This window comes from Diceros bicornis, chromosome 14, assembly GCF_020826845.1.
Source record: "Diceros bicornis minor isolate mBicDic1 chromosome 14, mDicBic1.mat.cur, whole genome shotgun sequence".
NCBI classification, from domain to species: domain Eukaryota; kingdom Metazoa; phylum Chordata; class Mammalia; order Perissodactyla; family Rhinocerotidae; genus Diceros; species Diceros bicornis.
In genome coordinates this window covers 40772314-40788085 of record NC_080753.1, presented here as the reverse complement: position 1 = coordinate 40788085, position 15772 = coordinate 40772314, and the positions used below count along the sequence as shown (strand labels likewise).

Here is a 15772-nt window from a genome sequence, read left to right as displayed (position 1 = left end):
AAGTCATCCAAGTTGGAAAGGAAGAAGCTGTCACTATTTGCAGATGACATGACATTATATATAGAAAATTATAAAGACTCCACCAAAAAACTATTAGAACTAGTAAATGAATTCAACAAATTTGCAGGAAACAAGATCAATATACAGAAAGCTGTTGCATTTCTATGGACTAATAACAAACTATCAGAAATATAAATTACAAAACAATCCTATTTACAATTGCATCAAAAAGAATAAAATAACAAGAAATAAATTCAACCAAGGTGAAAGATCTGTAGTCTGAAAACTGTAAGACATTGATGAAAGAAATTGAAATAGACACAAATAGGTATAAAGATATTCTGTGCTCAGGGATTGGAAGAATTAATATTGTTTAAATGTCCACACTATCCAAAATGATCTACAGTTTCAATGCAATCTATATCAAAATTCCAAATAGTATTTTTCACAGAAATATAAAAAACAATCATAAAATCTGTATGGAACCACAAAAGACCCTGAATAGTCAAAGCAAAGTTGAGAAAGAAAAACAAAGCTGGAGGCATCACACTCCCTGATTTCAAACCATATTGCAAAGCTATGGTAATCAAAACAGTAGAGTATGACATCAAAACAGGCACATAGATCAATGGAACAGAATAGAGAGCCAAGAAATAAACCCATGCATATATGGTCAATTAACTTATGACGAAGGAACCAAGAAGGTACAAAGGAGAAAGGACAGTCTGTTCAAAAAATGATGCTGGGAAGACTGGATAGCCACATGCAAAGGAATGAAACTGGACCACCACACAAAAATTTGCTCAAACTGGATGACTTGATTCAGATTAAAGACTTGAATGTAAGGCCTGAAACCATAAAAATCCTAGAAGAAAACATATGTGGTAAACTCCTTGACATTGATCTTAGTGATGAGTTTTTGGATTTGACACCAAAAGACAATCTGCAAATATACAAATGCTCAGCACATCAAGAAAGTCAAACACTCAGCAAACAAAAAAACAACAACAAAAAATCCTTTCTCTGCTGATATGAGTAGCATTTATTATAGGACAAGCTTTTTGTAAATGAGAAAATATCTGTGACTTTCTTTGGCTATTTACTTTGAATTAACTAATTACAACATGAATTAGGCAGGTGTGGTGTTTAACTCAGTACATAAGACACAATATAAGTAGTTCAATAAGAATGTGGTTCTCAAAATAAGAGAAAGCATTTAATGTAGTTTTATTATTTAGTTCTACAACTAAGGTATATATGTTGACTAACTTAATTTTTAACTTTTCAAGAACTTTAATTGGTTTATACCTAAAAAAAATAAATACAATAAATTCAAAATATATCAATTGACTCCATGTTTATCCAGAGTCTGTTAACTCTGATGCCTATAAACATCTCAGGAAAATGGTCTATACACTTGCAGCTAAATCATGTTTTTAAATAAATGAATGCAGGTCAGATTGAGAGAGAAGATACATAAGAGGAAAAAAACTCTTGTTGACCATTATCCCATTTATTCTCTAGATTTCCCCTTCTCGAGTACCTTACTGAATGCTTTGGCCGCGTCTTTGTTGCGGAAGCTGTAGATAAGGGGATTCAGCATGGGAGTGAGAATGGTGTAGAAGGATGATACCATCTTGTCTTGGGTTGGGGAGCGGTTAGAAGTGGGCCGCATATATATGAACATAGCTGCTCCATAATACATCCCGACAACAAGAAGGTGTGAAGTACAGGTCGTGAAAGCCTTGTGCCGACCCTCCCCAGAACTCATGCGAAGGACAGCCACAATTACACGAGTGTAGGAGATAATGATGAGTAATAAAGGGAACAGAAGCATTAATACACAACAGACAAAAACAAGTGTTTCAAATGTGGATCTATCAGTGCACGATAGACTTAGGACTGCAGACACATCACAGAAGAACTGGGCTATTTCTCGGGAGCCACAATAGGAAAAGGACAAAGTAGCAGCTACATCAACAATCCCATCCAGGCAACCAAGAATCCACGAAGAGGCAACCAGAAGTCCACAAATTTTCTGGTTCATCAGACTGGGGTACTGAAGAGGGTAGCAAATGGCAACATAGCGGTCATAGGCCATGACAGCCAATAGGAAGCATTCAGCACCAAAGAGGGATGCGTAGAAGAAGATCTGTGCTTCACATCCTGCTACAGAAATGGACTTCCTGCCAGACAAGTAGTTGCAGGCCATTTTGGGTACAGTGGTGCAGATGAGCATGAGGTCCATGAGGGAGAGTTGACTGAGGAGAAAGTACATGGGGGTGTGGAGCCGGGTATCCAGGTAGATGAGGAGAACCATGAGAGTGTTTGCCAAGAGTGCCACTGTGAAGATGCCCAGGACCAGAGAGAAGAGGAAGCTGTGAGTGGGAGTGTGACTGAAGATTCCCATCAGGATGAAGTCAGGGCTAAATGTCTGATTCTCCCATTCCATGATGAATAGTTTCTTTATCTAGACCCATAAGAAGTTATAAAAGTTAAACATTTGGATAGTTATTTATTCAACATCTACTTGATGAATGGTACTCCAGTACCAACATATATGATATGCCCAGGACAGTGTAAAGGATGAGCAGAGGCTTTGCAGTCGGGTAGCATTAATCACAATCAAGCTCCACCTCTACAGACTTGCATATCCTCTGACAAGTTATTTCTAAGTGTTTCATTTTACTTCCTTTACAAAGCAGAAATAACTTTTTAATTGAGTTGCTGTGATTACTAAACAGGATATCAAATGCAAACCACAGCATCTGGACAGAGCATCTGATTCCTCAAGGACCATATGACCTAGTATTAGATAGAAGTATATCCATAAATTTATTGTATGTCAGTATGTAACAAATTCTATAACAGATGAATAGAGCATTTTGAATGTCACTGCCTACATAGTAAAGTAAAACAACTATAACTAATAATCTGTTGTTTCCAAGAGATGTTAACATATGAATTTATATAATTTCATTTGTACACCAAACTTAGAGACCAAATAGGACTACTAGCTATACAATATTATAGATGATGAAAATCCAGTTCATAATAATTGGTAAATAATTGCAATTAATTAATACATCATGAATAGGTGATTTAATTGTGGATGAAGAAGTGAAAAAACAAAATTATCATTTATGTTTCAGTTTGAGGAGGGCAGTATCTTGAGATTTCTTTTTATACACTCAAAAAGGAAGAAACTTGAAGAAGGTATAGGAAGGTATCCAAATTCCAAACCCTGTGCTTCAGCTCAATTGCCTAAATCAGCACCAAATGGGGCAAAAAAATCAGCAAAAAAACAAATATATTGGTATGTCTCTATCAGTGTAAGAGTGAGCCAAGGCCATCCTTTAGGGAATGGAATCCTAGGGAAAAATGGAATTGTTATACAAAGGATTAGAGAAAAGCAAACTGGACAAAGACACCTTTTATGTTGTTGAGACACCAGTGAAGAGGAAACCAGCCAACCTGATAACACGATTTATTTTATCACCAAAAGAAGGGTGTTCTCTCATGCTGCCCACCGCTGACTCAACCCAAGTGTTCTTCAAGATTGAACAGGGTTCATGCTTTTACTCTCAAATGCTGTGGAAGCCAGCTTTCACTGCTCCTGGTTTAAAGGTCTCTGCATTATATACTGTGGCCCCATTATGACAAATTTTTCTGGGAAAGAGGTAGTACATTTTTAAAGCCCTTTATTTTCACATATCTTTATGTTTTTTTCATCCCTACCCAGAGGAGGATTTACCTGAAGCTTACGTCCATTATAAGGACCTAGCAGTTTTGTATTCATAATTGTATATTCTTTTTTTTTTTCTTAAAGAGGGTCCTCACAGTTGTTTAAGTTTGAAGTCCAACCAGAAATGGGCCTGCCCTTGCTCCCATACCTCACTTGGTGGAAGGCCTGTGCAATTCTGTCATTCCAGCGACATCTGTTTCTCCTGCTGTGAAGATGGGCTGTGGCAGGTGACCCATCATTGCACTCTAGGTGTTGTTTGCAAACAGTATCTTTCCTGTTTTCTCCTACTCTCATTTCCCCTTCTGGAATTGTCCATTCTAAATTGCTCTTCCCTCAAAATTTTGTGGTGATATTAGAGATTTGCGTGTGTAAACTGCATGAGCAGATAAGGAAGCCTATAATGTGCTTTGGTCTAGTCTATTTTGACAAACCCAATGTAGAAGACTGTTCAAATCCACATTTAGCCTTTTGTTTTTTCTGGAATACATTGGGTTTTAGAGCCAGAGCCTCTAAAATAATAATATAACAATACATTTACCTGTAGCTTAATAACACCTCAACTTTACTAAAGTATTTTATGTTTAATAAAATTCAAATGAAACCAACTGTGCAGATAATTGCGATAAGATATACAAATTAAGAACACTCAATTAAATTAATTCTTTCAGCCAATACTTAAATAAAACTTTTTCAAGGTTCTGGAGATTATTTTGGAAACAGCAAAGAGTCTATATCCCCATTTACTAATGGTAGCATTGGCTGATATGACTTTTACTTTTATATATCTATGCAAAATTGTGTTCTAAATAAACGGCTTGAGAAATTTGCAAGTTTACATGGCAAGAGTGTTACCAGACATATAAGGACTTCTCATCTTAAAACAATGAGCTAGAATGCAAATTTGAAATTCTTGGTTTTTTAATCAGGCTTTTTCAACTATCTTATAGTCATTTTTGCTTTCCTCCATATTATTTGCTTTAATTTTAATTTTTAAAGTGTATAATTCAAATAATTAATACTCAAAAGTTAAAATGTGAACTCCTCACTGATATCTTGTTCCCCAGAGGCAATTAGTTTTTAACAACTTATTATTTTGCCTGCTGGTTACAGTCATAATAATGTTTTTCCTCTATTTAATGATTGACTATACCTGACAGGAAAGTTCAGAATTTATGTTTTTTCTAACCAGCCTTTCATTGCTTTTCCCATTTTCTTCACGCATTTTAATAATTATAGTATTTTTCATATCTGTTTCTTCTATTATGTCTCTTTCTAATTTTGTAAAACATCATTATAACTCCATTGCTCTTTTTATTGGATTCATAAGGGAGAAAAATAAGTACCCACATCTCTCACTGTGTTACTTCACCATCCCTTCCGTAACCAAATATCGTCCATGTTGGTAACATCTATCAAAATGTCTTTTTGAAAGATCATATCATGATTATCTGTTGATTTACATATTGTAACACCAACACAATTTTGTAATTTTAAGACCATGCAAATGTTAGGAGCACAGATTACTCTGTTTTTGTAGAGACAGGACTGATTCCTCTACAGGCCTCGACCCTGAAGGGATAGCTGAATTGTGAACACTGGGTACTTAAGCAGAGCCTGTGAAGGAGAGACTTCGATTTGGGTGTATTAGTGGAGAGCTAACTCCTAAAATGGTCCTCACTGAATACCAAAAAGAGAGGTTCATGTAGGGGGAGCAACACCCCAGGAGAAGCCTTCATCCTCTCAGTTAGTTTGATTGCTGTCCGTGGAGAGCAGTGCTCACTTTTGTTTGTTTTGCATCCAGGTACGCACCTTGCTGCTAATTGCTCTGTATTGGGAGTGAGGGCCAGAGAGAATGGTGGTGGGCTTATTGGAAGAGTATTCTTTGAACAGATCTTCAGTTAATGTTTCTTTGCATGGGACCTTTGTGTGTAATTCATGACTGCACCAAACTCTGGTTTGTTTAATTCATCGAATATCCACGTGTTTTTATCCTTCCATGTATCCCTTGGATATTTAGTTTGCTGATTATCTCTTCTCTCATAATCATTGTTCTTGTTAATTGCTACATATGCTACATATACATTCATCATTCTTCAGCTCAAAACCCTCCCATAACTTTCTAAACATACCTTTACAGTAGAACTTATCAAATTGTATTGTAATAATTATTGTATATGTATATATGTTAGGCATAGGTTTATGTGCTCCCATCTCCATGACAAAATAAAGACTTTGTTGAGAATGTCCTCACCCATTTGTTTATTCTGTATTCCCAAAATATTTATAACCATAATCTTCCTCAGTCTTTAGCTGTACATTTCAGGAATCATAAATCACAACTTTGGACACTTCATTTCCTTCTTTTATTCCCAAAGACCCAGTCACACAGTCATACCAATTTGTTTTTAAAACTAAATCTCTCATTCATACAAATATATCTGTTCTTATTTCCATAAGAGCAACCTAATCCTCGTATATTGATACTTGTTATGCCAACTAATTAAGCTTTACTTATAAAGGTTTTTAAATTTTCAGCTCATCCTACACATCAGTATTACTGATCCATCATGGTACTTTGAAACCTCCGAAACTCCAACTTAATATTTCACATGTTTAAGGATGTACTCTACTTAGTAAATATAGTTTAATCATCCACAGAAAACTTGTACCTCGAGCCAGCATATGTACTGACCTTGAAATAGGTTATTAAGTAACAGTATTGAAAACACAGAAATAGGCAATAAGGCAGTTGACATGTCATTTCAAGATCATACAAGGGCATTGTTAAACAGATTCTCCAAAGGATTAATTCAGGTAATGTACCTGAGCGTGTGTGTGCATGTGAGTGTGTGTCACTATCCCTGAGAACAAGTATTGTGTCTTCATCCCTTACAATTATAATAAGAAATTGTGATCAAAAACTTATCTTTTAAATTTGTCAGAGAGTTTAAAGAAATAACAGGTTAAAAATTCTGTGCTATCACATCTCCAAAACCATATCTTGCAGAATATTAGTGGCCAATAAGATTGTGGTTAAACAATTTTTGAAAACACCTTAGACTGTCTTTAGTTATACAGTGATAATACAAAGGGCTTAAATATAGTAATACACTCAAAATCTTAAATTGCCTTAGTTCAGTCTTTGTAAAGTATTGTAAATTCTTTCTCACAAAAGAAAATCCACATCTAAATTCTCACAAAATGTTTCCTGCTACATAGTCCTGAATAAAGGGCTCTAGTATCATTGGTTATTACGAACACTGCATCATAAAACACTATACAGCTATACCTAATTACTTAGATTACAGAATTATACTGAGTTTACCTTTATTCCTACTTACAAGAAGGATTATTACAAATATATATATACATGTAAAAGGAAAAGGGGAGAAAGGAGGAAAAGAGGGACATGTGCATAGGAAAATGACTAAATTAGTATAAATTTTAAGAAAAATAGACACTTGAGAGGAATAAAATAGAGGATAAAACATGAGGGGATGATAGATAAAAATTTGGACATGGTTGGTCATGTCAAGCACGAAAAGGTCAATTTATGTGTGGATGCCATAGTACCTCCTAAATGCATTCTCCCTCAGTTATAAAGCTAGTAACACTGTCCTCCTGCAGAACAGAGTAAAAAATCTGCAGCAGGTAAGGTGGATTGTTAAGGCACACAAGCATGACCCTAAGATGGTTAAAAGTACTCATTTAGTCCAGTGGTTCTCACAGTGTGATCTCCCAACCAGGCAACATCAACATCACCTAGGAACTTGTTGGAAATGTGTATTCCCAGGCACCACTCCAGACTCGCTGAATCAGAAACCCTGGAGGTTGGGCCCAGAAATATGTTTTCACAAGCCTCCAAGTGATTTGGATGCTGGCTAATGTTTGAGAACTACTGATATAGTCTATCTTCCAGCCTTCAAAGAAGACCTCCTCACAGTAACCCAAATAGAGAAAAGCTAGTACACATTGGAAAGACACACTGCTACTTCTGAATGTTCTGTCTGCCTTTTCTGGTAACCTCATCCAATTTCCAGTAAAGTAAATCCTGTACTTCCCATCCTCTGGATACAATATTCTCTGATTACTTTTTTTTTAGTACCATTGATTTATTTCACTCTCCTCAAAAGCCTCCACAGATTCCAAACTGTCAGAAAAGCACATGGCAACTACTTAGTTTGGGGCTCAGGATACCGAACAAGAGATTACACCCACTGCCTCATGAGGTTTCTCCACGTTGTTTTCCAACACAAACCCTAACAATCCTAGTCTTTCATCCCAAACACTCCATCATGTTTTCTGATGGGAGGTCTTGGCTCAGGTTACTTCCCTCAGGAAGAATATACTTTGCTCTTCAAGCCACGTCAATATTTTCAGTTCATTCCTTCATTCAAGCTCTAGAACAAGGTCATCATCCTCAGAAGCTCAGTTTCATTTTAATAGGTAATATTCTCCCTATTCACTAAACTCAGTCATGTGGCCTCTTCTACTGCTCTATACCAAAAGTGGTGCAGAGTGTTGAACAGGGACATGGGTTTTGGGATGAGACATGTCTGGGTTTCAATCATCACTGTACAGCCAACAGTGGTATCATCAAGCCTCCTCTTTTATTTGTAATTTCTATAGTGAGACTAATATGTACATCTCAGGATTGTTGTTAAGATTACCAAATATAACCCTTATAAATAACTCAGTATGAAGCTTAATCCAAAATATGAGCTCAGAATATATAAGCTTCGACCATCTTAATCATTATCATTATCATAATTTTTACATTTAATCCTATTGTATTAGTTTGTCAGACTGCCATAAAAAGGTACCACAGGGGCCTGCCCAGTGGTGTAGTGTTAAGTTTGTGGGCTCTGCTTTGGTGACCCGGGGTTCACAGGTTCAGATCCCAGGCATGGACCTATGCACCACGTATCAAACCATGCTGTGGCAGGTGTCTCACACATAAAATAGAGGAAGATGGGCACGGATGTTAGCCCAGAGCCAATCTTCCTCAGCAAAAATGGAGGATTGGCAAAAGATGTTAGCTCAAGGCTGATCTTCCTCACCAAATAAAAAAAAAAAGCTACCACAAACAGGGTGGACTAAACAACAGAAACTTTTTTCTCACAGTTCTGAAGGCTAGAAGACTCAGATCAAGGTGTCAGCAGGGTTGATTCTTTCTGAGGGCTGCAAGAAAGAATCAATTCCATGCCTCTCACCTAGATTCTGGTGGTTTTCTGGCAATCTAGGTATTCCTTGGTTTGTAAAAACATAACCCTGATCTCTTTCTTCATCTTCACGTGGCAATCTCCCTGTGTTTTTGTGTCTCCAAATTTCCTCTTTTAATCCAGAAGCTAGTCATTTGGATTAGGGCCCACCCTAATGACCTCATTTTAAGTTGATTACCTCTGTAAGGACCATATTCCCATAAAAATCACATTCTGAGGCACTGGAGTTTAGGATTTCACCATACAAATTTTGGGGACACAATACAACCCATAACACATATATTGATTTCCATCTTTCATTATCACCTATTATTTTATGTAATGACTCACTCTCTCAACTAGGGTATAGGCCCCTGAAAGGTAAAGGACATGGCTTACATTCTTAAAATAATATTTTAATCAAACAAAACTATACTTTACACAGATTTGAAGATGTGGTTCACAGGGAAAAATATGTTTTAAACTATAGGGCTAGATCCGTGAAGAGATTCTCAGAATGATTTTTCAAGAAGCATACATTATAGAACAAACCAGTCACAATAATGCCTTACATTCACACAGTATCTTTTTAAAAACCCCAGGACCTATTAAAGACTAATATAACTCAAGTTTTAAATATGGAATGAACTAATGCATGCCAAGTTAAGATAAAAATATATCCATTGCTTTGGAAGGATCTAAAATAGAATAGATTTTCAGTCGTTTCTGCCTCATTAAAACCAAGAAAATCTTGGAATTTTTGTAGTTGAAATTTCCTTTTCCAATCTTACCTTCTGTTGCTTTCCAAGAAGATACAATAATACTGACTGATTAAATTAAAAAGGCTTCAATTCATAGGGTTTTTTTTTCCTACTTAAATTTCTTAGTCCACAGGGATTCTGTCCCTTGCCTTTAACTACAATGATGAAACTATCTTCCAATTTTTTTCCTAAGTCACCAAGGTAATTGTTTGTATTTCCGCCATAACCACCATTTATTTTTATACCAGATAGTACAGATGATCTATTTCTTTCGTTCATTAATAATATACATTGCCTGAAATATTAACGTCTCTAATCCTGGTGTTTAAAAATCTAAATAATTTCTCATGCCTCCTGTCCCAATGGTTCTCAAACTTAGATACTCATTACAATCTTTTAAGAAGCATCAAAAATATTTTCCAGGACCAGACCCTTCTGAGATCATTGAATGAGAATATTTTGGAAAGAGGCCAGGCATTGCTGTTTTTAAATCTTCCCAGTTGATTCTGCTGTTGATTCTATTCTTTCCAAAGTTAACAATGCCATCTTGGTCCTTGGATTCTTGTTCTCTGTTCTGTGGTGAAACCTGATAAATAAGCTTTTTTTTTTTTTTGAGGAAGATTGGCCCTGAGCTAACATCGCTTGCCAATATTCCCCCTTTTTCCCTTTGTTCTCCCCAAGGCCCCAGTAGATAGTTGTATGTCCTAGTTGTACATCCTTCTATTTGCTCTATATGGGACCCTGCCTCAGCATGGTTTGATGAGTAGTGCTTCTGTTCTCGCCCAGGATCCGAACCGGCAAACTCTGGGCTGCCCAAGTGAGTATGCCAATGCTAAACTACTGGTCTGGCCCCTAAATAAGCTTTTTGTTTTTATCCCTCCTATTTTCTTTGTCAGTTGGTACTTGTACATTAAGCTACTATAAGCCCAAACCATCCCATTAATCATTAAATAGCTTTCATATAATGCATAGGCTTGCTGTCAGAGACACTTTACCATGACTGTGAAAAGAAGCAGAATTGTATGCTACCTCATCAGCATAGGGCCAGAGGTGATTACTGACATAATGAAAGATTTTTATTTTTGTACCACATTTTAAAAATATTTTGGGGGGAATATTTCCAGCATTCAAGAATGGTCATACATTGTCTTCAACAGAAATCACCAGTCACTATTAGTCTCTTTTTCCTTATGACAGTAGTGGCTCAAATATTGGGCCTTTACTCACAGTCCTTACTTTCTTAGTTCTCTCTCAGAACGATGCCCCAAAACATTTCAAGCCCAGCCCAAGTTTGGACCCTTTAAAAGGTCAGATTCAAATGCCTGATACTTATGATCAATTACACAGTTTGAGGAGATGATGTGTTAGTTTCTATGATCACTGTTAATTGTGGAGTCTTCTCATGTCCATGAGTTGGACTGGTGTGGGGAGGAGCCCAGGTAAACACTCAGAAGCTCCGGTAACTCAATGAGTTAGAGAGCTAGAAGGCCATTTTGAATACGTGGCAAATGAGGGATAGATGGAGCCTCAACAAAATTCTACTTACCTTGCTTCATCTCAGTTTTTGAGTGAATTAAGATGTTACATCATCACTTCATGGGGTTAACAGAGGAAAGATGGAACCTTCTCTGGTGGAATAACATCAATGGGAGCCCACATCTTTTTTATACAAAATGTCTGCCATTCAATCAAAATAAATAGGCATGGAAAGAGACAGGATTATATAACTGAATACAAAGAGAAGAAGAAAGGACCATAGGAATAGACTTATGGATAATCCAGTAGAATAGGATGAGGATTCAAAGATTTTAATAAAATTATTTTAAACATTTTAAAGAAAAGAAACATATGATGGAAAAATTTGATGAAAGTCTGTAGTATTCATCAATGATTGCAGTCTATAATAGAAAAATCAAACAAATATCCAGGAATAAAAATGTAGTAACCAAACTTAAGAACCCAATAGATGGTTTGATAGTACACTAGACACAGCACAAGAGATGATTAGTGTATTGGAAGTCAGGTTAATAGTAACTATATAAACCAAAGCTCAGAGAAAAAAAACAATGTCATAGGGCACAGTTAAAAATTCTAATATACGTGTAATTGGAATACCAGAATGAGATTAGAACAAAGAGAAAAAGAAATATTGAAGAGAGAAGAGTAGAGAATTTTCCAAAACTGATGAAAGATGCAAATCCACAGACTGAAGTTATTCTAAAAACCTCAAGCTAGAGGTAAATTAAACTAAGGAACAGCATAGTTACTGCTAAAAAACACAACTACAATAAGAAAATCTTAAAATCAGCTAGAGGTAAGATATAGTGCTTTCAAAACAGCAACAATAAATTGAGACCACAAATTACCAAAATTGACACAATAAGAGCTTGAATTCAGGATAGTCATACACCTACTAAGGAAACTGAATTCATAATCAGAAACCTTCCATTAACGAAAAACCCACTTCCAGGTAGTGTCACTGGTACATTGTATCAAATACTTAAGGTATGAGTAATACAAATTCTAGTCAAAATTTGTCAGAACATAAAGGAAAACGGTACACTTCTACCTTCATTTCATGAGACCAACATGAGTTTTTTCCCAGAAGTTGTCAAATAAATCACAAGAAAACCACATCCTTCATGAACAGATGCAAATTCTTTTTTTAAAATTATTTTATTGGGGTCATATTGGCTTTTAACATTGTGTAAATTTCAGATGTATACTATTATATATCTGTTTCTGTATAGACTGCATCGTGTGCACTACCAATAGCCTAGTTTTTATCCATTACCATACATACGTGCCCCTTTACCCCTTTCACCCTCCAGCCACTCCCTTCCCCTCTGGTAACCACTTATCTCATCTCCTTATCCATGTGTTTGCTTATCTTCCACATATCAGTGAAATCATAGGGTCTTTGTCTTTCTCTGTGACTTATTTTTCTTGGCATAATGCCCTCAAAGTTCATCCAAGTTTTCACAAATGGAACGATTTTGTCTTTTTTTATGGCTGAGTAGTATTCTGTTGTATGTATATACCATATATTCTTCATCCATTCATCCATTGATGGGCACTTGGCTTGCTACCACATTTGGCTCTTGTGAATAATGCTGCAATGAACATAAGGATGCATAAATCTCTTTGAATTGTTGATTTCATGTTCTTTGGATAAATATCCACTAGTGCAATAGCTGGATTATATGGTATTTCTATTTCCAATTTTTTGAGAATCCTCCATACTGTTTTTCAAACTGGCTGCACCAGTTTGCACTCCCACCAGCAGTGTATGAGTGTTCCTTTTCCTCCACATCCTCTCCAACATTCGCTATTTCTTGTCTTGTTAGTTATAGCCATTCTGACGGGTGTAAGGTGATGTCTCATTGTAGTTTTGATTTGAATTTCCCTAATAATTAGTGCTGTTGAACATCTTTTCATGTGCCTGTTGGCCATCTGTATATCTTCTTTGGAAAAATGTCTGTTCATATCCTTTGCCCATTTTTGGATCGGGTTAGTTGTTTTTTTGTTGTTGAGTTGTATGTGTTCTTTATATATTTTGGAAATTAACCCTTTGTCAGATATATGACTTGCAAATATTTTCTCCCAGTTGGTGGGTTGTCTTTTCATTTTGTTCATGGTTTCTTTTGCCTTGCAGAAGGTTTTTAGTCTGATGTAGTCCCATTTGTTTATTTTTTCTTTTGTTTCCCTTGTCTGAGTAGACATGGTATTTGAAAAGATAATGCTAAGACTGATGTCAAAAAGTGTACTGCTGGGGCCAGCCCCGTGGCCTAGTGGTTAAGTTCTGCATGCTCCGATTCAGTGGCCTGACTCATGGGTCTGGATCCCAGATGTGGACCTACACCACTCGTCAGCAATGCTGTGGTGGCAACCCACATATAAAGTAGAGGAAGACTGGCAAAGATGTTAGTTCAGGGCTAAACTTCCTCAAGCAAAAAAAGAGGAAGATTGGCAATGGATGTTAGCTCCAGGTGAATTTTCCTCAGCCAAAAAAAAAAAAAAAAGCCTACCACCTATATTTTCTTCTAGGAGTTTTATGGTTTCAGGTCTTACATTCATTTTGAGTTACTTTTTGTGTGTGGTGTAAGATAATGGTCTACGTTCATCCTTTTGCACATGGCTGTCCAGTTTTCCCAAACCATTCATGAAGAGACTTTCTTTTCTTCATTGTATGTTCTTGGCTCCTTTGTTGAAGAATAGCTGTCCACAGATATGTGGTTTTATTTCTGGGCTTTCAGTTCTGTTCCATTGATCTGTGTGTCTGTTTTTGTACCAGTACAATTCTGTTTTGATTACTATAACTTTATAGTATATTTTGAAATCAGGGATTGTGATACCTCAAAGTTTGTTCTTTTTTCTCTAGATTGCTTTGGGTATTCCAAGTCTTTTGTTGTTTCACATAAATTTTAGGATTCTTTGTTCCATTTCTGTGAAGAATGTCATTGGCATTCTGATGGGGATTGCATTGAATCTGTAGGATGCTTTAGGTAATATGGACATTTTAACTATGTTTATTCTTCCAGTCCATGGGCATGGAATAACTTTCCATTTCTTCATGTCTCCTTCAATTTCTTTCAATAACGTCTTATAGTTTTGAGTGTACAGGTCTTTCACTTCCTTGCTTAAATTTATTCCTAGATATTTTATTCTATTTGTTGCAATTGTAAATGGGATTTTATTCTTGACTTCTCTTTCTGCTAGTTAATTATTAATGTATAGAAATGCAACCACTTTTTACAGTAAAACCTGCAATTTTACTGTGGCTGTTCATTATTTCCAATAGTTTTTTGGTGGATTCTTTAGGGTTTTCTATATATCGAATCATGTCATCCACAAACAGTGAGAGTTTTATGTCTTCATTTCCAATTTGGAAACCTTTTATTTCTTTTTCTTACCTAATTGCTCTGGCCAAAACCTCCAGTACTATATGGAATAAGAGTGGCAAGAGTGGGCACCAATGTCTTGTTCCTGTTTTTAGAGAAATGGCTTTCAGTTTTTCACCATTCAGTATTATGTTGGCTGTGGGTGTGTCATATATGGCCTTTATTATGTTGAGATACTTTCCTTCTATACCTATTTTATTGAGAGTTTTTATCATAAATTGATGTTAGGTCTTGTCAAATGATTTCTCTGCATCTATTGAGATGATTACGTGATTTTTATTCCTCATTTTGTTAATGTGGTGTATCACATTGATTGATTTATGGATGTTGAACCATCCCTGCATCCCAGCAATAAATCTCATTTGATCATGGTGTATGATCCTTTTAACATACTGTTGTATTTGATTTGCTAATATTTTGTTGAGGATTTTTGCATTTATGTTTATCAGTGATATTGGCCTATAATTTTCCTTTTTTGCGTTGTCCTTGTCTCGTTTTGCTATCATGGAATGAGTTAGGAAGTGTTCTGCGTTCTTCAATTTTTCAGTATAGCTCTAGAAGGATAGGTATTAAATCTTCTTTGAATGTTTGGTAGAATTCACCAGAAAAGCTATCTGGTCCTGGACTTTTGTTTTGGGGGAAGTTTTTGATTACTGTTTCAATCTCTTTTCTTGTGATTGGTCTATTCAGATTCTCTATTTCTTCTTGTTTCAGTTTTGGGAGGTTGTATGATTCTAAGAATTTATCCATTTCTTCTAGGTTATCCAATTTGTTGGCATATAGCTTTTCACAGTGTTCTCTTATAATCCTTTGTGTTTCTTTGGTATCCTTTGTAATTTCTCCTCTTTCATTTCTAATTTTATTTATTTGAATCTTCTCTCTTATTTTCTTCATGATTCTGGCTAAGAGTTTGTCAATTTTGTTTATCTTCCAAAGAACAAGCACTTAGTTTCATTGATCCTTTTTATTATCATTTTAGTCTCTATTTCATTTATTTCTGCTCTAATTTTTATTATTTCTCTCCTTCTACTGACTTTGGGCTTTGTTTGTTCAACTTTTTCTAGTTCTTTTAGATGTAGTTTAAGATTACTTATTTGAGATTTATCTTGTTTGTTGAGGTAGGCCTGTATTGCTATAAGTTTCCCTGTTAGTATTGAAATTGCT

At 35.9% G+C, this 15772-nt stretch overlaps 1 protein-coding gene across 1 annotated transcript; it reads right to left on the bottom strand.

Moving 5' to 3' along the window:
- Positions 1-1513: 1513 nt before the first annotated feature.
- On the bottom strand, positions 1514-2501 carry LOC131414019 (olfactory receptor 2M3-like). Its single transcript, XM_058555057.1, has one exon. It carries the CDS (start codon positions 2450-2452, stop codon positions 1514-1516), a length of 939 nt encoding a protein of 312 aa, XP_058411040.1. The 5' UTR covers positions 2453-2501.
- Between the last annotated feature and the right edge of the window lie 13271 nt (positions 2502-15772).

Excerpts from the sequence above, each read along its gene's own strand:
- LOC131414019 (XM_058555057.1), bottom strand. The coding sequence starts at position 2,452 with ATGGAATGGGAGAATCAGACATTTAGCCCTGACTTCATCCTGATGGGA.